A 24,041-nucleotide genomic window follows, 5' to 3' on the forward strand; every position below is an offset into this window, starting at 1 on the left:
CCCCTAAGATGTTTTTCAAAGTTGTTTGCCATAAACATCACATACATGTCTTAGTGTCTCCTTAACTATTAGGAGAAATTCCCTTCCATAATGTGAGATGCTTTGGAAGGCACCGTTACCATGGCAACTAAATAGTTAGGGCTCCAGTGGTTCTCCTTAATAGTCCCAGTTTGTTCATAGCACTTCAGAAGGTAATTCTTTGTATTACAGAGGCAGGATCTGCACAGAACATATCTACTTGTTGCTAAGGTCTGGTGTGTGAACAGTTACTAACCAGTGCAGAGAGAAAGAGAGAGACCCTCCCTAGTTATATCTATAATTTTTTTCAATGCTTGAATTCTTTTTAATTTTCTTGGTACCCATGAATAATCCCTTTTTATTTAAACAGTGACATTTCAAGCTGTTGCATTTTTAGTTTTTCTTCAGAAAAATTCTCAGCTCTTACTAAAACTCATATGTATGCACACACACACACACACACACACACACACACACACACACACACACACACACTTACTGTGTGTATATATGCAAGATAGCCCTCATCTGACTTTTTAATGAGTGAAACCTGGCATAACTGGGTAAAGGTTAATGTGTGTTATAGTCACATAATGTAAAAATTGGTCATCAGCCATCGAGGACGGGAATACAGAGAACACAGTCAGAACACGAGTTGATTCAGTGTTTCCCCTACTCCTGAACGCAAGATCTTCCTATCTTCTTGCCGTCTTTCGCTTTGGTAGACAATTTATTGTTTTCGCCTAAACTGGAGTGTGGAGGAGGAAGAGACTGTCTGAAGAGCATATAAATGTCTCTTCCAAACTAGGAGAGACTAGCTGTTCATTTGCTGAGGTGAGGAGCACGCTAACCCTGACTCTCTTCACAGTGGGCAAGCCTCACAAGTGTAACTACTGTGGACGAAGCTACAAGCAGCGCAGCTCACTGGAGGAACACAAGGAACGCTGTCACAACTATCTCCAGAATGTCAGCATGGAGGCTGCTGGGCAGGTCATGAGTCACCATGGTGGGTAAAAATGCATTTGTGCTTTTTGTTCCTTCCTATTCTACTGTGTACAGTCCCCCTCGTGGGTTAGAGCGTTCTGTCATCCCCTTCCTGTAGCTCTCGGCCACCTTTACTTTGTTCGGAATTGTCTTCCTCAGCAGTTGACGTGAGCCGTTTCGGAACACACTCCGAACAAGATTCTCGAGTTCCCGTGGCACTCCCAAATCAGTTCTGATAGCATGTGTTTGAATTAACACAGTAATGACAGCCAGCATTAGAGCTACATTAGAAATGCCACAGGGAAGTACTGTTTAGTCTTCTCTTGTGTTTCTCCATTGAAATGGCTCCACATAAGTCTCAGTTCCCTGCATGAATGCACAGGGTGTTAACATAATAACTCCTCTCAGAGGTGCGCAATCAACTTGAGATCGCGTGCCTCGGAATTTATTTGAGGAATTAGTGATTTGACATTATACATATGCAAGAGACAACCCAGACCCAAATTTGTCTCCACTCCGTCCCCCTAAAACACATTCTGTCAGAAAAACATCTCGATCCTAACGATACACTGTGGCAGTGTGGAAGGTGGTCCTGATGGTTAATTCAGCTAATCAGTCTTACAAAGGACAGTAATGAAATTGAGTTCTTCAAATTCTTAATGTCTCTCTTATCTTACCACTTATACCAAATATTTCATACAAATAAAAACAGAAGTTCTACCTTATTGGTATTTTAGTGTTTTATTTTAAAAGGACTGCCTAATACTAGATGGTATAATTTGTCTACGTCACTTTAGAAATATTAATATTCATTGACTTAGATATAGACAAATCAAAGATCATTTATCAAATTTTTTAGTTTGTTTTTTATATACACAATATGCTGTGGAAGCATGCTTATTACACAATTAATGGTTTTGTGGTTTTAATTTGTTTTTTTCCCTCACAATTGTAAACATATTGTTATTTTACATAGAGCCCTTACATAAAGAATGATTCTGTCCACTAAATATGAGAGGGAGGCTAGCACAGGACCCAGAACGTGGAGGTTATATAACTGTGGGCCTTGGAGTTTGACAAATCTGGACTGGCTATGTGGTGTGTGAATGTGTTGGTCCTAGGTATGCTGTGATAATCAAATGTAATAGGTTATATAATAAATGTCTCCCAAGTGATTATTTTGCTATTAGATTTTAGGGCATTAATACTAAGAACCAGTAAATAGGCCATTCTCTTTAATGTTATAACATTGCAGGTTGCATTTGCCTGCTCAGAACATTGCTTTGTTCTAACTCAGTGGCTGGTTCTCAACCTTCCTAATGCTACAACCCTTTAATACAGTTCCTTGTGTTGTGCTGACCCCCACCCTAAAATTACTTTTGTTACTACTTCATGACTGTAATTTTGCTGCTTTTATGAATCATAATATAAATATTTTTTGAGAGATTTGCTTGAGAACCACTTATCTACATTTTTAGTTTGGGGACAGACTGGAGGCAGAGGACTGAAGTCCGTTTAGCAGCGTGCAGAAACTCTCTAGAGATGCTCCATAATGTCCTTATTAGTTTTGTTTTTTTTTTATGTGATGCTCTCCCATTGCAGTTCTGGCCTTTGATTGGAGGATGTACACAAATTCTATTAAGTTATGTTTACCTTCATTTGTTTACAGAACTCTGAATTACATTTTTACCCAAATAAAAGCCAGAGTTTTTCATAACTGTATCTTCTTGTAGAGAAGATATAAATACACAATGCTGTACATCATGGAGCTTTCCTAGAATTTGTGTCATATGTTGTGTAGCGCCAGCGATGGGTCTTCTGAGTAGCTGAGGCTTTGGTGTTGTCCCGTTTCCCAGACTGTTTAGTCCTTCTCAAGTGGAGGCTCTTGTGATGACCCTAAAACACAATAGGGATGAGCTAGAAAGAGACACTGCGGCCAGCAGGACCAGGCTGGGGAGAAGTAAAGGATGGCAGGTTTTGATGTTATCAACTTTAACATTTGTTCTTACATATTAGCTAGTGCTTCAACCATGCTCACTACATGCTTAACACCACTCCTGCTGTGTTTTTCTGGGTTCGTAGGAATATTCTGAGAGCACTGTAAGTCTCCTTTCCCTTCCGTGAACATATTTAATAGGGAACTGTGTTGAGTGTATGAGGAAGCCAGTGAGAGATACCCTCGCAGGGAAAGCATCGGTTGGATGCCACTACAATTGTTAATTGTCTCATATACATAGCTTGTCTTGCATCTCAGAAATTCGTACTTATTCCTCCCCTCCCTTCCTGTCCTATTACCTGTTTCCCCCTTTCTGTTAGTAGTGTGAGGGGAGGTTTTTTTTTTTTTTTTTTAATCAGTATGGCTGCCATCAACTCCATGGCATAGTTACTTTTCCTAGCCTCTCATTTCCAAAACTTGTTTGTCCCCACACGGGCTCTTCATGGGAAGACGGGTCTGAAGAAAAAGAAGTATTCTTCCACTGCATCCAGAAAAGACTATCAAAGACTTGCTATGGAACATTCTGGAAATAGAAAGATCACAGGTCACACTTTGTATACCTTTATCGTATTAGCGAGCGACCCAGGTTAAAAATAACAAAATGAACTGAAACAAACGCCACAGTAACGATGTCTGTGAAGTTCTCCAAGATCCCAGATGCCTAGCTGGTGGAGAAGTTGAGGGAGGCTTCGAACATGCCTAGCAGCAGATCTGCGAATGAGATGAGAGAAAGTCCATATACCTGACAGCTGACAGACTGTATACTCCATGCAGAGATGAGGGGTGCAAGCATCAAAGGTCATTAGCAGATAAGTCAATTTCAATGAAAGGTGACAGAAAGCAAGGCTGAAGCAACAGGGTGGGAGGGAAAAGCACTGTGTGCTGCTCCAGCCTGTGGATGCCATGGATTAACTGAGAAGAGGCCACGGGGTGATAGATATCAGTGCCATCCCCAATGCAGAGCAAGGGTTGATGTCTTCCTGGGTCAGGGGATAGTGTGAGCAGACTGGGCACCATGATGCCAAGGAAAAGATGAAAAGGCAGTGCCAGGGCGAGGGAGTAGGGCAGAGCACTGAAGGCATATTTAAGAAGAAAAATCAAGTGCTCTTATAAATGCCAGTTGAATTGGAGGAAAAGGAAGTCTTCCTAGAATTTGAAATTTGATGATATTTTTGGTAAAAAGAAGCAATATTGGGAATACTCGAGTGGAACTGCTTTTATAGTTTATTTGTGTGATGAAATATGATCTGAAAAGTTAAATAGACTTTTGTCCTCCGTATTACTTCACATAAAGTTGAAAAAGATGTTGAGTTGGAGTTTGCTCCAACAAATGAAGCTATTACCGTATGTCTCTAGACCTTTGGTCTAGATAAATGTCATGTAATTAATACAACTGAGACATGAACTATCTAGAAAATTTGTTTTGACTTCTACACAGTATAGATCCAGAAACAATAAATTAAGTTGCACTCACATTTATGAAAGCAGAAACCTCAGATTATATAATCAAGGGAAAAAGTGTCAGGTCTTTTCACATGAATGTATAAGGCTGTCAAGCTGCTTTATATGATGTCAATTTTCAAAATCTGTCTACAAAAAATTTATAGCATATTCCAGGCATTCCCTAAAACCAGATCTCCCAGGATTAGCATTCTGACCTACCAGTGATGCACAGAGAAAAAAATGACTTCAAATCTTAGTATATTTGATTACCTATCTGTAAAAAAAAAAAAAAAAAAAAAAAAAAAAAACCCTACTTCCTGGGGCACTTGAAAGTGTTGTGTAGCTGATTAAATGTAAAGCCTTGAAGTATTACTTATTACCAACTTTCTGTCCATCATGATTGCCAATTCGGCAGAAAAGTCGTCTTTTGGTGTGAGAGGCTGTTGTGAGGTAGAAAACAGAGCAAACTCTGTTGTAGTCATTGTTTTCAGTTCACATGCACTTCATTGAACTTGAGAGAAGTCATCTGAGTTGAAATGGATGTGGTGTGGGACAGTCCCCACCCAGGTTTCATTTTGAGTGTTAGGTGTGTGCAAATATGAAAATTCAGTGTAAAACCTAAAGCAAAACTGCCACACTTTAGGCTATTCATTTCAGAACCAATTAGCATATTCAATTTGTGGGGCAACCCCGTCGACGACCTTTACTGCTTTTTTGGCAAATTTCACAACAATTTTTTTTTGCCTGCCAATATTTTTCATTTGGTGTCTAGGCCTGTGATGTATTTCTTCTTTGGTTGACACGTGGACTACATTGCCGTTTTGCAGCTTGTTTTCATTTTGGGAATAGACTCTTGGTATGAATCCCAGGCTAACCTCCAACTTAATGGCAATTCTCCTGCCTCAGCTTCCCAAGTATTGGGTTTACAGGCATGAGCCACCATGTCCAGCATATAATTATTTTGTTAAGGTAGTAAGTGCTTATGAATTTACTGCTGAAAACACAAGTCATAATCTATATCCCAGTGCATGTTTCCTCAGTACACTAATGCCATTATTTTAGCCTCCTGCCTCCTGGCTCCCTTAGCTGAGTTCTGTAGTCATCTTGGCCTTTTTTTTTTTTAATCCTTTGGTTTAAAATATTGTGATTTTTTCTTCCAAGTTATTTTTATAGTTGTTAAGAGATCACATGCTATCTTATGTAATGTTTTGGGAGAAATTTTCCTCTCAATAATATCATAAACAGTATCAGTGTTTAATGCCCATATTTCTTATTCTCACCTTGCCTTTATTCTTCTAAGCTGACGTGCAGCAGTTAGAGAATTCCTATTATTCAGAGCCAGAGGGTGCCTTATTAAATGTAGATTAAAGTTTAACTTCTTCTGATCAAGCCACTAGGTTACCCAAACATTGATTGTTGATTTCTTTAAAAATGGCTGAGCGAAGAAACCTTTTTGATGATCTTTTTCATTTCAAGATCAGCAACAGGTATTGATAATCAATAAGTCATGTGAAATGTACTTCACCTTTGCTATAAAATTTTTACGGTTCGTCAGCAGGATCCCCCCTGGTAGGTAAGAACGCATTGGGCTTCACATAGTAGGTCCATCCTTTACAAATAAAAGGCTCTAGGTGAATCACTTTACAGTGTATGCTGAATGAGGAAAGAACACCTAAGAGATGGAAATTTCTGGTCTTTCCTCTGAGCACTAACGTTAATCACCCGATCTGATCTGTGTGGAACGTTATTACCCTTTTCTTAGTTAAACATCCTGGACAGGATTCTTACTGAAAAGCAACTTTTATGAATCACTTGTCGATCCTCGTAATGTCCATATTGAAGCCAACAGCAGTTGAGACAGGCATGATGAATGGAACCCATCCAATGATGTAGGGCAGTAGTAGTTCAGCGAGCCAGGGTGACTGTGGAAATGGACTCCTGTATCCTCCGGAAGGGCCGGTTTTAGAAATAAACTACAATCTTAAAGCTCGTACGGTTTACTGTGTACAGACAAATGCAGAACCCGACCTCCTGCATGAAGGATCATGTGCGGGTGGTTATGCTGCCAAGAAGGGCTAGCAGCTCATCAAATAGAAAATCATCGGCCTCAGGAAAGCATGTGGGGGAAGAGCCACCAAATACCCTGCTGCTGCTAAGCCTGTCTCCAAAACAAGGTGACATATGTAAATTACTTTAGAAAAATAAAGTCGAAAAGTCTTGATAATAGTGCAGTCTAAAGTATTATCAATTTTGATCTACACTAAACAGACTTCAGAGGAATAAAATGAGAAAAAAAAAATCAGATGAACACGTTGATCACCAGTAGTGGCAATAGTTTATATCACTGATCTGGGAGATAGTCATAAAAATAAACTGTGTGTGTGTAATATTAAAGCATAGTCTTTAATAATCTGTGTTTTACTTCCTTTTATTTGAGCAGACAAACTTATCTTGTATAACATGTATTAAGATAGCATACTTGTCTGTGTCTCTCAAATGTTGGAGAAATCACCAGACTGCCTTTGTATATGGTTTTATGTAGTACCGCCTATGGAAGATTGTAAGGAACAAGAGCCTATTATGGACAACAATATTTCTCTGGTGCCTTTTGAGAGACCTGCTGTCATAGAGAAGCTCACGGCAAATATGGGAAAGCGCAAAAGCTCCACTCCACAGAAGTTTGTGGGTAAGAAGCACAGATGGATGATGTCATACCTGGTGACTGTGATGGAAAACACAAAACAACAAAACATGATGCCATGTGTTAGACCTATGAGTGGTGTGTTCCGTGATATGAGAATATATCCATGTCCTTGCTCCATCATTCTCTCCCACTCTATAACACCACACACACACACACACACACACACAGCCTTAGGCACATGACAAAGGATTAAAGGATGTTTACTAGATAGTAAGCACCATGTCAACATGCAATGATATATAATGTGAGATTATACGGTGAAGCTAACATGTTATTTTAATTCATACTGAATCAGAGATGAGATCTAAAGTACCGCTCACGTTTGTGGTATCTTTTCATTTCTATTAGTGTCAGCTTTTTTGGCTGTTTAGTTTCTGATATTAATTCTCTGTGTATTTGATCTAGAATTAAAAGACACTTTAAGTGTTCCCCAACTTTGTCTTCAAAAAATAATGTAGCAGTGTCCATCTAAAATGTTTCTTACGTGGAGCTGTATTGTGTGTTTTGATCCTCGTTTTTCATCCAGCCTATGATTTTTTGATCTGAAAAGATGAAGAATCATGTGTGTAGACTTCACCTTTCATTTCCAAGTATTTAGCTGTTCTCTGGTCTGTCCAGTGTTGGCTGGCGTCACTCTTCATCTGTGCTGCGTGTTCTAGGCCATCTCTGAGGACAGAGGGTCTTGCCCTTTTTAAAGGATGTATGAATCAGAGTTTCAGTAGAAAGAATTCTTAAAGAACCATCATTTCTCATATATGTAATATCTCTTTTCTGATAGTGATATGATTAAAGAAGAGGTAAAACTATTAAAACAGGTTCTCACACTCTATCACCAGAGAACTTGGTAGGATACCCTTACTAAACAGTGGCGGCTAAAAACTAGCCTTTTCCATGGTTATTCAAGGAAGCTATAAGAATTCTGTTGCTCCAGTAAAACCTTTAGAAGGCTTCTTTTGAATTTGAAGTAGAGAACTAGCAAATCACTTGTCACATTAAGACTAACTGAAGGGATTTAGTGAGCACCCATAGGGCAGGCTAATGGATGAGCCCAAGAGCTATGCTTTATATGAAGTTCAACACCCTAGATTGTGCTCAGTGACCCAGGGTGGCAGCTTTCCTTCCTGTTCCTTTTTTTTTTTTTCTTGGTTTTTCGAGACAGGGTTTCTCTGTGTAGTTTTGGTGCCTGTCCTGGATCTTGCTCTGTAGACCAAGCTGGCCTCGAACTCACAGAGATCCACCTTGCTCTGCCTACCGAGTGCTGGGATTAAAGGCGCGTGCCACCGCCGCCCGGCCTTCCTGTTCCTTTTTAAAGGTGTCTGTGAACAGAAGAGAGGTGGCAGTTCATTTATTTATTTTATCTTATGTTTTATTTAGGTTTTATGTAGGTACTTTTTTTTAGACCATGTCTCACTCTTAACTGCACTCAAGTTCACAGCAATCCCTCTGCCTCTGCCTGCTATGTGCTAGTGTTGCAAGCATGAGATACCATGTCTAGCTCTTCATTTAGTTTAAAAAACGATTAGTTTGTGAGATAAATATTCAATTCTAACTGACTGCTAATGTAGTCAGAAAGTACAGTTTACTATTATTTCTAACTTCCGAATTTATTCCCTCACAGTTTGTGTTCCCCTTGACTCAGAAATACGACCTTCTTTGGTTTGTTTGTTTGTTTTGTTTTGTTTTGTTTTTTTGAGACAGGATTTCTTTTAGCCCTTTGCTACCCGGAACTTGCTGTGTAGATCAGGTTGGCCTTGAACTCAGAGATTCCCCTTCCTCTGCCTTCCAAGTGCTGGGATTCCTCAAAAGAGGATTTTATAAAACTACGATGTTATAAAAATATATTTTAAATATATATTTTAAAATTATATTTTTTATTTAAACTTGATGATTTTTCTTAATTTGGAATACATTCTGATAATATACAGCAAACAGTAGCTACATCAATTGAGTAACTCTTTCTATGATTTCTCTTAAAATGGAAATTTTCATCATTCCAAACTTAGCCGGACCCCTCTTCACCTGCCCCTCAGTTAAACCCTGCTGTTTGACCTACTGCATTCTCCAGGCAGTGATTCCTGAAGTTATGCTTGTCTGTCTGTCTCTTCTACCCTTCTTTATGCAGCTTAGATTTCATGCTTCATCCCTTTTACTACTGTCCTGCCAGTATTCTTGACTCTCTTGCCTGGTTGTCCTACTTCTCCCAGTGACATCTCACTGCCCCATGAGTCAGACTCAACATCCTTTCCACACTCTGTCTCAGCTACCAGTAAGTGGTTCTGGTGAAGTTCCTACAGCCTTGTGAATGACTGCCACCACAGGTAAATGTGTAATTGATCTGAAATACCAGACTGCCCAACCAAAGCACGGGGTGACATTGCTTTAATATATCCCTGGACAGCCTTCTCTCCCACTCTCCATCAGGGCCATTTTCTACATGGCTCTACTCTCTACACATTTGGCATGTCTGTCCTTGGAGATCTTCTATCTGTAGTCTTGGGGAGCAAATGAGATGATTTCATTATTCTATCTCCAGTGCCGTAGGGCTGTAGGCATCCATGTAAACACTTCATGTCTTTCCCCTCTTACAGTGGAAGAAGCATCCCTCTTTCTGATTCAGATTACTTCCTGGGGTTTGTGCTCCTGAATTCTCTGTCCTGTCCTCACACTGTTTCTATCTTTCTCCCTTTCCTATCTGCACTTCATGAGAAATTCTGATAAGTTCCGCCACAACCTCTGCTCGGCCCTCAGGCTCCATCTGTATACTAGAACCTGCTTTCTCCTCTACAAAGATGGAATTCCCAGTGCCTCCTTCCCATGCTTTCCTTCCTTCTACTCATTTTCCAGTGCATGCAACCTCAACCTGGCTTTCTAGTTTAGGCTACCCTGAAAGTATTCTCTTGGAGGCTATAACCTATTTGCATGATTCTAAACCCAGTGAGCCCTTTTTAGACAGTGTCCTACACAGACATCCTAAAGAGCATCTGCCACTATTGGAATCTTAAATTCTTCTGAAAAACACTCTTCCCTTGGTTTCTATAACATTTCTCTCTCTCCTTTTCTTCCAGCTTCTCTGTTTCTCCTCACAAAACTGTACACTTGTATAGAATTCTGAAGAGTACCCCACCAGATCTTGGAAGTGAGAACATAATTGCCCCATGGAAGACCTATTCTTGTTTCTTTGCATTTTCACAATCTCTCTCTCTCTCTCTCTCTCTCTCTCTCTCTCTCTCTCTCTCTCTCTCTCTCTCTCTCTCTCTCACACACACACACACACACACACACACACACACACACACACACACACATTCATAGGTACCCCTACCTGTCCATACAAGTTCCACAGAGACAATCAGATGCTTTCTATGGATTGGCCTAGGCACATGCTTCCCAGTAGCAAAGGAGGTACAGACCTGGAAACACACTCAGAAACTGCTATTGAAGAATGTCTGGGGTCCTTGTACAGAAAAAAGTGAAGCCTGCATTCTCTGGCATTATAAAATCCTCATTCTATGAGCAGCAAGGCCAGAGGCCTTCTAGATACGCTCTGAAGTGTAAGAATCCAGCTTGGCTCTGTCTGTTGACTTAAAAGAATTTTCCAAACACTCTTCTTGACCTTTTCTTCAGCTTACCCCTGGCAGAGTGATGCTATCAGCTGCCATGCTTCTAGAGTTGCCCTCTATCACCCGAGGCCGTTCTGTATCTTACACCCAGATACCTCCTCTGAGGACTTACCAGATATACCTGTTACACGTATTGATCCGCAAACCGAAGCGATTCCTTTTTCTGTCTTGCTGTCATCCACTCCATTTTCCAAGACTGAACTACAGTTTCCAAGACTGAAAACTCAGCTTCACGCTTCCCTTTCATATGATCTCTGTCTAGATAAACACTAAGGCCTAGTAACAGTATTCGGGAAATCGCTGTCATGTTCCATGAACCCTTCTCCGTTGGTAGCGCCGCTACACTTCTCCAACCTCACTGCAGCAACATTGGGAATCCTCTTGTTGAAGGAGCATCATACCAGGCCATGCTCCCTGTTTAAATACTGCAAGCTGCAGTGCTCTCGGGATAAAATCCCTCCCTCTCCTGCTGTGTGTTTTCTGACTCATTTTAGTCATCTGTTTCCACTTTCAGCCATGTTGAAATGTGATTGCTTATTTCTAAGTCATCTCCTCGTACTTCTAAGCCTTCCTGCCTGCAACTCCTCCACCTCCATGCTTCTTTACTAGCCAGTGTTTGCTATCCCATTCTCCACCCTAAGGTCTTTCAAGAAGGCTTCCTTTACTCTTCTTATACAAGTTAGATCTACTTCTTATTTGAGCATAAAATACATTCTAAGCTCTCCATCTCTAAATTCTAAGCTCTTTGAGAACATGGGTCAGATTTATTTAGCTTAACTTTGAAATTCTTTAAAGTTTAATATCATTTTGTTGTTTGTTTTTGCTTTTTGGTTGGTTTGTTGTTGTTGTTGTTGTTGTTTTGTTTTTCTGAAACAGGGTTTCTTTATGCCCTGGCTGTCTTGGAATTCTGTAGAGCCATAGTCTAGATCAGGCCAGCCTTGAACTCAGTGATCCCTCTGCTTCTGTCTCCTAAATGCTGGGATTAATGGTGTCTGCCACCACACCTGGTTCAATATGTTAAATTGGATGTTAGGAGGTGATTTTTTTCTTCAGTTGTTTTTATTACTCCATCATTACCTCAATCAACTTTTAGGCTAGTTCTTTTAGTTTAGTTTTGTTTTGTTTTTTGATACAGGGTTTGATACAGGTTTCTCTGTGTAGGCTTGGCCATCCTGGAACTCACTCTGTAGACCAGGTTGACCTCAAATTTAGCAATCTACCTGCCTCTGTCTTCCAAGAGCTGGGATTAAAAGTGTGAGCCACCACCACTTGGCAAGGCTATTTCTTTAAATCTGAAATAATACTAAAGTTTTAATGCTGCCACTTCTAGCATTATGTGAATCCATCATCACTACAGATTAGGCCTTTACACACAGCATACTATAGCATACAACCACATACTATTTTAAGAAGCTTTATTTGTTAGTTTTCCTTCTCAAAGTAACTAGATGAGCACTGCATGTTTTTAATGGCAGAGCTGTTAAAAGATGAACTACTCTGCCAAATAGGAATATTGCTTTTTTTCTATTTGAAACCCAGAAACTGCTTTATGGTTAATATTCAGACGTATTAAATTAAAATTACTGGGGAAGATTTTAATTTTTTTTAATTTTTTTTTCCAAGACAAGGTTTCTCTGTGTCGTTTTGGTGCCTGTCCCGAATCTCGCTCTATAGACCAGGCTGGCCTCGAACTCACAGAGATCTGCCTGGCTCTGCCTCCCGAGTGCTGAGATTAAAGGCATGTGCCATATTAAAGGAGAAATAATATAGTTCAAACAAGAAAAAGCAGGGAGATTAACAACAGGCATACAAAGTTATCATTGTCACACATCTGGACATATCTGGTGTAAAAGTCAAAAGTTGCCATTTCCAAGAAACAAAACTTAAATACTTTTCAACTTTGTGAACAAGTATTTTTTCGAAGTAATCCTTGATACATTATTAAGTAGCTTTTAATTCCATTTCTTTTATCAGGCGATACAGCTTTCAAACCACTTGAATAATAATTGTCTACATTCTCCTACCTGATCTCTATTGACTCTATAGCTTTTCTTTCCTAAAGTAGTAGTTAAATTAGCGAAATTATCCCTGCTCAAGAATGTAGCTGCATAGACAGCATGAGCCATAAGCAGATTCCGTATGCTCGCCCGGTCTTCATAGCCCGTTCACTGTGTTGGAGATATGTGGGAATGGGCACAGGTTCTGATTTATTTTCACCGGGCATGTATTCTTTCTCTTGTGATCCTGAGCACCTTGCAAATGAACATTTTAATAAAAAATTAAAAATAAGATAAAAAGCTTTCAGTCTGGCTGCATTTCTGTGGTGGCATTAAAGCCAGTACAGATGGCTTGTGACAAATTCCTTTGGCATGGTCACAGTCCCTGGGCATCTCGACAGAATTAAAAGAGCCCAAACACTTGACCTAAAGAGTAAAATGCACCTAAAGCACCATTGGTGTAAAATGGAGGAAGTGTTTGGTTAACTTTGTATGTTGTTATATTTTTAATCCAACCACTAATTTTGTTGTGTTTCTTTATCTTTTCCTCCTCCTCCTCCTTTTTTTTTTTAAATTTTAGGGGAAAAGCTCATGCGATTCAGCTACCCAGATATTCATTTTGATATGAACTTAACGTATGAGAAGGAGGCTGAGCTGATGCAGTCTCATATGATGGACCAAGCCATCAACAATGCAATCACCTACCTTGGAGCTGAGGCCCTTCACCCTCTGATGCAGCATGCACCAAGCACAATCGCCGAGGTGGCCCCAGTGATAAGCTCAGCTTATTCTCAGGTCTACCATCCGAACAGGATAGAAAGACCCATGAGCAGGGAAACGTCCGATAGTCACGAAAACAACATGGATGGCCCCATCTCTCTCATCAGACCAAAGAGTCGACCCCAGGAAAGAGAGGCCTCTCCCAGCAATAGCTGCCTCGATTCTACTGACTCAGAAAGCAGCCATGATGACCACCAATCCTACCAAGGAAACCCTGCCTTAAATCCCAAGAGGAAACAAAGCCCAGCTTACATGAAGGAGGATGTCAAGGCTTTGGATGCTGCCAAGGCCACCAAGGGCTCTCTGAAGGACATCTATAAGGTTTTCAATGGAGAAGGAGAACAGATAAGGGCCTTCAAGTGTGAGCACTGCCGAGTCCTTTTCCTAGACCATGTCATGTACACCATTCACATGGGTTGCCATGGCTACCGGGACCCACTGGAATGCAACATCTGTGGCTACAGAAGCCAGGACCGTTACGAGTTTTCATCACACATTGTTCGAGGGGAGCACACATTCCACTAGGCCTTTTCATTCCAAAGGGGACCCCTATGAAGAACTGCACATGAAGAAATACTGCACTTACAATCCCACTTTCCCTCAGACGGTGACATACTTTCTTCTTAATACCGTCACTGTCTATGATTCTTACTTTGTGGACAAAATGTCATTTGCTCTGCCTAATTATAAAAAAAAAAAAGAAAGAAATAAGAGAAAAGGGATGGGATGTTCACTGATAACTTGGCTTGTTTATTTTGTGGGTGTAAAGCAGTTGATTTCTGCCATGCATCCATATTAAGGCCTGTCATGCTTTGGGAAATCATTTGTTTCATAGAGATTCACCTAAAATATTCTGATTTGCCATTGATGTTCAGGATTGTGATGGAAGGCAGGAAACGTGAGAGTTTTCTCGGTCGGACTTGGGCAATTTAAAATAGTCTAAGTAATTTTCCTCTCAAAGGTGTTTCAAAATGTAAACCCATTTTATTTTCTGTTCTTAGAGATCATGGAACACAAACACATTATTATCTTCAGTAACTCCTAGGATGAGTTGAATTGTTGTGGGTTCTACGTTTACCTCCCCTACGGAATTTATAATTCAGTATGTTTTACACTGTATCATATAGTAAAACTTTTAAACTACAGGAAGTTAAGGGCCACTACGATACATCTGAGGTCCTTTGATCTTATTTTTCTAAACTTGCGCACTGTTTTTCCATAGTTTTGATGACTGGCATTTTATAGACACCCTGGCAGCCTTACTTTTAACACCTGTAACAAATAGTATTTTTATGTAGTTTTCAGAAAAGCATGTGGTCTAAGAGTGGGTAAGAGGCAGTCAGTAATTTCCAGGAAGAATTCTGCTTTTCACAATTTGAGATTTTTTTTTTTAAAGTTGTATTGTGGTGGCAGCCTAGTATACATATTTGTTTCTAAAGGTGTGTTTACGATCGTCACTTTATCAGCATTTAAACAGTGTTAAGCAGTCAGCAGAAAAGTGTAATTAGGCTAACAGTAGGGGGGAAATCCCACTCTGAGAACCCTTTTCTGGTATTTTTCTTCAAGCTGTGACCACTCAGTGTTCTGTCCATAGTCCATTCCTCTTTGACTCTTGGAATAGAAGGTCTTAAGAAGCCTGGCTATCGGCTGCTTCTTTCAAAATCTTGGAGCAACTGCTAATTGGACCTGAATGTGGTCATTTGAACCCTGGAAGGTCATCCATTAACGAGGGCTATTTATTCCACTACTTCTTCAGTAGTAACAGTTACTACCTTTGCTGCAGACGAAAGGGAACTTCTTTGCAACCGGAAGATCACACTGCAGGTCCAACAAAAGAGCAACAAAGTTTTCTTTTACCCTTCTTGGAGTTGAAAATGTGACAGTCTTCAGGGGAGGGACCTGCACTTAAAAATTTTTTTTAAAAATCAGTTCTGTTAAGTTCTTGTCAGAAATGAATCTCAATCCATTGGTAGAGAATTTTCTCTTTGTTTGCACAAGTCATGTACTTCCATATTTCATGGCAGGTTTGAAGTTGATCTCTGTGGGTGCTTGGCTTCTTCTCTGGAGAGTGCACTGGCATTTGTGGGTGGGGCTGGAGCACACTATTCTCAAGTCATCTGGCAGAATGCTTTTGGCAGTCATAACTTGCTGCTTGTCTTTGAGGAAAGCAGGCCTGACCATGACTGAATTCTCTGACAGCCATTTGTAAATGCTGAAGGTCTGCTGAACAGCAACAAATAGCTGCTCCGAGGGTCTACCTTAGAATAGGATGCTGAAACCATGTAACTGCAGAGTGACGTGGACAGTGTCAAGACTTGAGAACTACCCACGGATAAGCAGTGTTCTCCTAACTCGCTTTGCAGATTTCCATCTGTTCACTTAAGGAACTTCTTAGCTCTAACAAAGCTAGCGCTCGGTAGAAAAAGTTCTGACTTACCTCTTTTACTAGTCCTTACCTTAGTTATTTCTGGAGAAATGTCCAAATGGTTCCTTTACATGTAAGAAAATGCACCCAAACAGAGAGAAAGCGAATGCCAACCGTGGGGTTTTCCATTTTTTTGATTTTTTTTTCATCCCCTGGTAATTTGTGAAAACACAGTTTACTCAGGGATAAAGCGTCTAGTCAAGACTCCCTTACTCCCCACCCCCCCACTTACCCAGCACACTCTGAAATCATGATGGAAATGGCATTTATGTTTGAATGAGGTGAATAGCGTTAAGGCTCATGATTTTGTGTTTTAAAACTGCAATTTAGCAAAGCATTTGGATGCCTGTCAATGTGTTCATAATTTTGGCTGTCTGAATTTCTGCTGGCATCCTTTATCAATTTTCTTCATTCTCTCTCCTCATACCTACTGTATTAATGATCATGTATCTCCCTGCACTAGGATTAAACTGAGTTTAGGTGTACATAAAGATTTGTGTACTCCCCTATGAAGATGGTTACTAACATACTCTCTACCTTTCCAATTCCATCTTACTGGAAAACCTGATTTATTTAAGGGAGTTAGCTGTGATGGTATATTTGCTGGACATACACACTAGCTTTTTTTTTTTTTTTTGTAAGATGCATGACACAAGGGACAGAAAAAGACATAGATGGCTCAGGTGTGACAGGGACAAAAGAGATCAAGGTGAATTCAACAGCTGTGGGTTACAGTGAATTTTGTGGACAGAGTGCTGTCTAAAGGACTCTCGATGACTTTTCACCAAAGACTATATGTGACGTGTAGCACCTAACACTAAGTGGGAGAGCCAGATACCAAATAAATCAAATTTGCATAACAGTTACAAGCCCATTTGATTTAGGTGAGATTTTACAATTGAGAGCACATTTTGAGGGGGGTGAAAATGGGTTACCCTCTGTGTTTTCCAGTTGGGCAGAAATTTATCAGATGACTCTGTCCTAATTTTGCCCAGAATTTCTTTTTGTCCCCAGTTCTTCCTGGAGAAACACGCTGTCTCTCTGTAATAGTGACGAATTGCTGTCACCGAGGCTTTTTAGAACAGTGGCCGGCACAGCAAGCAGAGAGAGGCACGAAACACCAGTCCAACATTCCGTTTAGAATGTTCTGAATCAAATGGGGGGAAATGAGGGCTGATATTTAGGATGAAGTAACCTAGCCGGCTGGCGTGCATACGTACACGTGCCTGTTGGAATACATTACAGTTTGCAGGCCATGTGTGTTGCACACTCTTTGAATGAGGAGTCACGAAAAGAAGCAGATAGCATCCCCCAGATGTGTTCCAAACCCTAGAGTTAAAAGTACGGTTAATACATCAGCACTTAGGTCGACTTTACCAGGTTGTACTAAGAAATCCTGAAATTGTCAGTGTATCTTTAGGGCTAGTGGCAACTTCTATCCCAAGTCTCCATTATCTACATCCAGGGAGGAAAAAAATGAGAAGATATTAAGTTGACTGGTGAAATATTGAGGAAATATAGCTTTTTTTTTTTTTTGAGAGGAAGAAAAGGCAGGAAATGATTTAACAACTTTGTCTTGTATTTGTGCTTTTTGTGGCACAATTACACATCTCACAAGACCTTGACTTTTGTGTGTTTCATCTTTTGATTTTGTGCTTCCCAAGTCTTCATCTTATCTCCAAAATGGTAAGTTATGGTAGAAAGATTAGCAGAGGAGGCGGACCTAGACCAGGAAAGCTGCCTGCCCCTAGATTCAGGACTATCGAGGATGCCTGGCTACAGTTTTTTCAGCCTTGAATTATTCATTTATAATAAAATTGTAGGTTTGTGGTCATCTTCAGTTGGAGTTCACGTGTTATTTTAACAAGGGCTGCCTGTATGTATTCTACAGTAAAAGCTCCCCATATTCAAAAGGGAAAAAAAAAGCGAGGGGTAAATTTAAGCTTTGTATATATAAAAATTATTTTATAAATATTTTAGTCTTCCAGTTTCTGCAAAATAATTAAAATATACAGTAACTGGTCTCTTAAATCCTGAATTTAATGTATTAAATACTTATACAATTTTATATTGGTGCCTTTTAAAAATGCATTGAGAGTGTTGGTTAGCTGTTTTAGCTGTACCACACTTTTACTGTGTATTTTTTAAAAAAAAAAAAAAATCACATGAAATTTAAGTACTCTCTAATTCACCTTTGTGTTCTTAGCAAAAATAATAATGATAATAATAACTGCTAAAAGAATTTCCAGACTTTCAGCTGAGCTGGCAAAAGTGACAGGAAACTTTGAAACCAGATTTTAATCTTTTTAGCTTAATAATATTTCTGAACATTATTATATGATAGAGGAAAATAGAAAGCAGAGTCATGTCAGCAGCAAACTGAATTATGCTGTGTGTTTTGCTTTATTCTTGAGGAAGAATAGGTTTTGCGTCACACAGGGTTTCTTCGTAGAATTTGGAGTCAATAATACAGTATTGTTCTGCATTTTCTTTTCTACTTGACTAGTGTTACCCTAGTCCTGGATCCTCTGTCTTCTAACGAGGGGTTGTTTTATGAAATAATGTGGAAATGCAGACCATTGTTTCCCTTGAACAAAACAAAACTCAGCACTCACGTCACATTGCTCTTCTCCAAAGTGTCCTCTCGGATATTTCGTCCGGAGGTTGTCTGTCACTTGTGAGGGTGTCTTCGACTATGACAGCTTTTTAAAAAATGAGCTGCTGGTTGTATAAAGTAGACATCACGTGACCAAGAAGCTGTGATATGCTAGTGTTTCCTTCTGTCATAGTATATTCTTAGGCCAAATTAATGACACATTGAATATTTTTACACTTATTAAAATTTTGGGATTTCCACGAGGTTTTTATGTAACCTATTTCTAGGGGTTTTGTTTTCTCTTGCTGTACTGTGAGTTTGTGGGTATTTTTTCACATGCACTCTTAGAAAGGAGTTCTTACTTCTATTTATGATGTCTTTTTCCCACAGTACTCCATTTGTATATGTTCTGTACAAATTTGTCATAAATTCACCTTTATCCCATATAAACAGTGGTACGTAAACAACTAGTTTCCTAAGATGACTTTTATATTATGAATTAATATGAAAATGTAGAAGTCATATGCTAAGCCACGTTAAGGACAGAATAGAAACGTCCAGTAGGTACAGATAAGCCAGTTTGCAGAGTGAATCAGGCCTTCAGTTTACCTCACCTAACACATAACAAGGAAAGCTTGGACAGATGGAGGTCACTGAATACCCTACTATGCACTTACTAGGTGATCGCTGAGTTTCATTTACTGGAAATGGATTTTAAAAGGAATATACTGTCACTGTAACCAGAGAAGGAATCTAGGGTTTGCTATATTTTTTTGTTGTTGTAGTTGTTTTGTTCTTTTTAAAAAGTTGTTCAAATTATGAAACTGTGATCTAAAAAAGTTTTGATGGTGGAGCACTTGAAATTTGGTACATCGATCACGTGCCCTTCTGTATGACAAAGTTGGGTTTTTACCTCTTCAGTTGTAACTTCCTCTCACACCTTTGTCTCCACACTGTTCACAGTCCTTCCTCCATTGTCTCTGGATTCTTGACGCTCCTCATAGTTGGAAGAGGAGGTCCGCTCTGAACTTCTGATTCATTAAGTCTTAATTTTTTTCCCGGTAGTTTCTCTTAGCTGTATAATCTGCTGGTGTATTTTTATATTCACGTGTAGTTCTATATTTTTAATGTGTGGTTGGGTTGAGATGGGAAGCTGTAGAGTCCTTACTTTGCCTCTTCTCAAGTATGAGGCCCCTAACCTGGCTCCTGAGACTCTATAGTCAGAGGATATGTCTGGTTCCTTTACGCTTGGAGTTTAAAATTGTTTGGCTTTCTTCTAAAATACAAGTTATAAAGAATAGATCCCCGCCCCGCCCCGCAAAAACAAAACAAAAAATGCTTAGAAAGAAGATAAAAATGTAAAGCAAAGAGTCTTAAGTTTCCTCCAATTAAGAGGACGAGTGCTTTAAAAGTTCTGCAGTAATATTCCAGGCTCGGAAGGGGTCTCGAGGCCCCATGCTTGCTCAAACGGTCCAGCCTTTTAGACTGTGTGTCATTTGCCGTTTCAGAAGGGTTACTTCTGCTATCCATAAAAGTGCAATACCCCTCTTGAAGTCTTAAAAACTATGGTAATTTTTTTCTTTTCCTGACATTTCTTCTTTAAAAAAGAACCGTTGGAAATTTATCATGTCAAAGGACATAACAAACAAGGATGAAAACCACTATCAAAAATTACAAACTGTAGAAACAAATGACTTTTCTGACTTCCTGGAAGCTTCCTTTAGCCTAAATAACCTTTGAAATCATGAGTGAGAAGTATATCCTGAAGCAGAAATCTGAACAGACTGGATTTTTTTTTTCTCCCACTCTTACCTAATGCTCTTAAGTTAAAGAACTAATATTTAATGTTTTTATTTTTCTTCCTTTTGGAAAATAAATATCAAAGCACTTAGGTCAGGTTTCAATCCATATTACCTGTTGAAGAAAAAAATTTTAAATATTTGAAGCAGACCTGTTTTCATGCAGTTTGAGAAATATCTTTTGTATCATCCATATTTATATGTAGTTTGCTGTTTTCTTTTTCTTTTTTTTTTAATACCTTTGTTCCCGTGATAAAACTGCTGTAATGTAAATACATGTTTTGTTTAAAAGTAACATTTCTTTGGCATTTCTTTTGAAGGCATTTACTGCATTTGTACAGTATGTGTCTTGGCTACTTAACTTTTTTTTCTTTAACAATACCAAAGGTAATTAGACTATTTTAAGGACTAATTGCTTGACAGTTTCTAGAATACTTTGATTTTTTTTTTTAGAAGAAAAAAGAAAAAAAATCAAACCAGTAAACCTCATTTTTTCAAACTAATAATTTGGGGAAATAAAAACTATTGTTTAAAAAGAAATATATATATAAATATCTGTAAAATTAAAATTCCAGACCTTGTATGTCAGGTTTGCTCAGTGTAATGTAGGGGGTTTTGTTTTTGTCTTTGTTGTTGTTGTTTTTTTTTAAGGCTCAAATACCTCAGAAAATGGGGTTTACTGTGGAAATACTGCAACAGTCTGCAGCTGTGTGAGCTGGCACTCTGCTGCGTACTGATTGGGAGACCTCCACTGAACAGTTTTATCACTGCAGACTGAAATGTGGGACTTGCGTTTTCTTTGTTTTTAATTCACACACATCCACACTCTGTGCGTGTGCGTGGGTCCTGTGTATCTGTGTGTGAGTGTTGTATGTGCATGTGTGGATGTGTGTGTGTGTGTGTACAACTCAAGAAGCTGCAGAAACTTTGTAATACTTTGTGAAAGGGTTATATTATAAAGGTTTGTACTGTCTGAGTGCACAGCTACTGGAATAAACTTAGCCAATCTCAGGAACAAGCATATAATTTGTCCAAGATTTATTTCTTCTCAGAAGTGTAAGTGCAGTTTTTAATTCTGTATATTATTTAATATTTTACCAATAAAATAAACTTCTGACAGAAACTGTTTGTTATAAAAACTTTGTTGAAAATTCTGTACACGAATATATCCCTCCAGTCGCCGAAGACTGAACTGTTGCATAGTGACTTGGTCATGGCCATTGTTTGTGTGTGTCTCGGTCCTGTCCCAGAGCTCTAATGTGTGTGATGTCATTGGCCCTCCACCTTAGGTGTTAGCTGCTCCCCAGCACTCTGTAGAGTCTACTGTGGCAGAGAACAAGGTATCACATAGGATGACATCTCTATGCTTTGGGTAATTCTCTCATGTAATTAACCTGTTTTTAACCTTTAAAATCAATCTAAGATATCTCCATGTCAGAGCTGCACTGCTTGTTCTGAAGGACATCAGTCATAGGGAAAGAAAAATGTAGCTTGCTCCAGATTACCACTGAGTAACACACGTGGTTCATGCTTTGGTCACTAATCATATCATAAACTGGCATTCCTTAGTAGTCAGACCAGAATAATAGCAATTAAAACATTGCGGAGTAAGTGATAGATTGGTAATAGCATTGGAGTAGATTTGATTGCTAGCTCCGCTTTGTGTAGCTCTACCCCTCATGCCTCAGATTGCATAAGGACTGTATCTTTTCCATGAGAAGATTGTTCTATTACAAAGACAATTCCCAAGTAGAATTCTAAAAGGGGCCAGATGACTGGAAATTTATTTTACTTAGCTTTAGCTATCTGCTTAGCTCCTTTGCCAATTTATAAAGTCCCACACACATTTGAGATAGCTGTTAAATTTTCATTGGTACATATTTACAGAATCTGTGGATATTTGCAATAGCTCTCCATAAATTCCCTTCCATATGTCACACGGAATGAGAGAGAGCACAAATTCAGATGAACACATATAACCTAGACCAGAGCATCTTTCAAAATAGAAGCCTACGGCTGGAGAGGGTGAATGGGAAAGAGCAAGCAGAAGAAACTTAGCAAAGTACTACTAGTACTAGGGTTAGAAAGGGCTTTTCTCTATCAGAAATGTTAGGCTCTGGTTTATCTATTAACAAGAGCCATTTTTTAATTGAACATCCCTTATGTTCTTGAATCTCGTTGAAATCCAGTCAGAAGTAAGATGACATCTTGATATGCTAATATGTTATCAACTTGCTCAAGCCAAAGGCCCCATCTTGAGATCATGAGGGACAGGTCACATGATGAAGCAATTTCACAGAGTGTTTTAACCATGTCCCTTCCTGATGTTTGTGCCCTAAGTGTCAACAAAACCCAAGCGAAGCCCCAAGGGAAGTTCCCAGTGTTCTTTTATTTTTTATTCATCTTAATTTGACAGGTAGGCTTTCACAATACCTAAGGGAGGTGTTTGCCTAAACTTTCTATTGGGCAAAAAGGAAATAAAGTCATTTGGAAGCCCACAAGCCATGTACAATTGGATAAAGGTGGGGGAAAGTCCAAAGAGAGGGTCACTCTGAGAAAGATCAGCATGCCAGCCTCATTATTTCTTCTTCCTGTGCCTTACACTCTTGGGTGATGTCTCCCATCAGACCAATTGCTTTTAGCTTTGACTTTACCAGGCAAAATATAAGCCCCTCAAAGTAGGAAAAACAGATACTGTCCAAACTGGTGTTGAGATGTTTATTCTAGAAACCCTTAGAAGAGCTGTTTGAACATGACTTTCAGACCAACTGGGATGTCAATGAAGAAGCTGGATGTTTCAATGCTCCAGGAAAATACAAAGGTAAAGAGGGGTAAGGTAAAGGTGTTTAGGCTGGGGTCTGCTGCAGCTTAGGTGAGCCTACGATAGAGGAGGAGTGTTCTGCTCTGCGTTGTCCTGTTACTTTATCAGATGATGTTGGAGTCAGACTCAGTCAGCTCTACCAAGAATGCTTAGTGAACAGCTTAATGTGAAAGTCAGGACTGGCAACAGTGTCCATATAATGTCAATGACCTAGACCCAATTGTTGGTTCTGAGGATAAAAGCCTAAAGGATTCTGATTCATGACGACTTTTTTTTTTTTTAATGATGCCAAAGTGTCCAAATCTAATATTCACTTTTTAAAGTGAGCAAGGAGTAACTCAGGATATTTGGTTGTTGAGGTAGTGAAGGTGGGTGCATCATGCCTTGGAAATGGGATGTGCATGGTAGGAAATGAGTAGCTGTCTTTCTTTTTTCTTTTCCTTTTACTGTTTTACCCCTTTCCTCTTGGTTTCTCTGCATCAAACCTGTTTTTTTTTTTTTTTCTCTTCTATAGAATCTGTCGTGATCGTTTTCTGAGTGCTCTCCATGACCCTGTCACAATTTTGATTAACTACTCTGAAACACGGTCTATTTCAACAACGTGAATGATTTTGTGCAATTAGATATATGCAAGTTCTAACCAGATCCTTTCTGGTAAGTGCTTTACAAATGAGCACAATTATCATTGGCTTGTCCTAAGTCCCTTTTACATTACCTGTAGAAACTATATACTATCTGCTAGTAACTTTCATTTTATTGGCAAGGAAACAGAGTTCAGATCAATTATGGTTGGTTAGTTTGTTCATTTTATAAATATCCAAAATCAATCACAAGACTAAAACTGACTCTGATTCTAGA

At 39.2% G+C, this 24,041-nt stretch overlaps 1 protein-coding gene across 10 annotated transcripts in view; it reads left to right on the forward strand.

Annotated features, from left to right (window-relative positions):
* Nucleotides 1-21,385, forward strand: part of Ikzf2 (IKAROS family zinc finger 2) — a 158,474-nt gene extending 137,089 nt beyond the window's left edge. For all 10 annotated transcript variants that reach the window (XM_028870044.2, XM_028870045.2, XM_037210302.1 and 7 more), the window contains exons 6-8: nucleotides 887-1,024; nucleotides 6,984-7,127; nucleotides 13,343-21,385. In XM_028870044.2, coding sequence (XP_028725877.1) covers nucleotides 887-1,024; nucleotides 6,984-7,127; nucleotides 13,343-14,067 — 1,007 coding nt within the window. In that variant the 3' untranslated portion in view covers nucleotides 14,068-21,385. The remainder of the gene's footprint in view (nucleotides 1-886; nucleotides 1,025-6,983; nucleotides 7,128-13,342) is intronic.
* The last annotated feature ends 2,656 nt before the right edge of the window (nucleotides 21,386-24,041 follow it).

Source organism: Peromyscus leucopus, chromosome 13, assembly GCF_004664715.2.
Source record: "Peromyscus leucopus breed LL Stock chromosome 13, UCI_PerLeu_2.1, whole genome shotgun sequence".
In the NCBI taxonomy this organism is placed as follows: Eukaryota; Metazoa; Chordata; class Mammalia; order Rodentia; family Cricetidae; genus Peromyscus; species Peromyscus leucopus.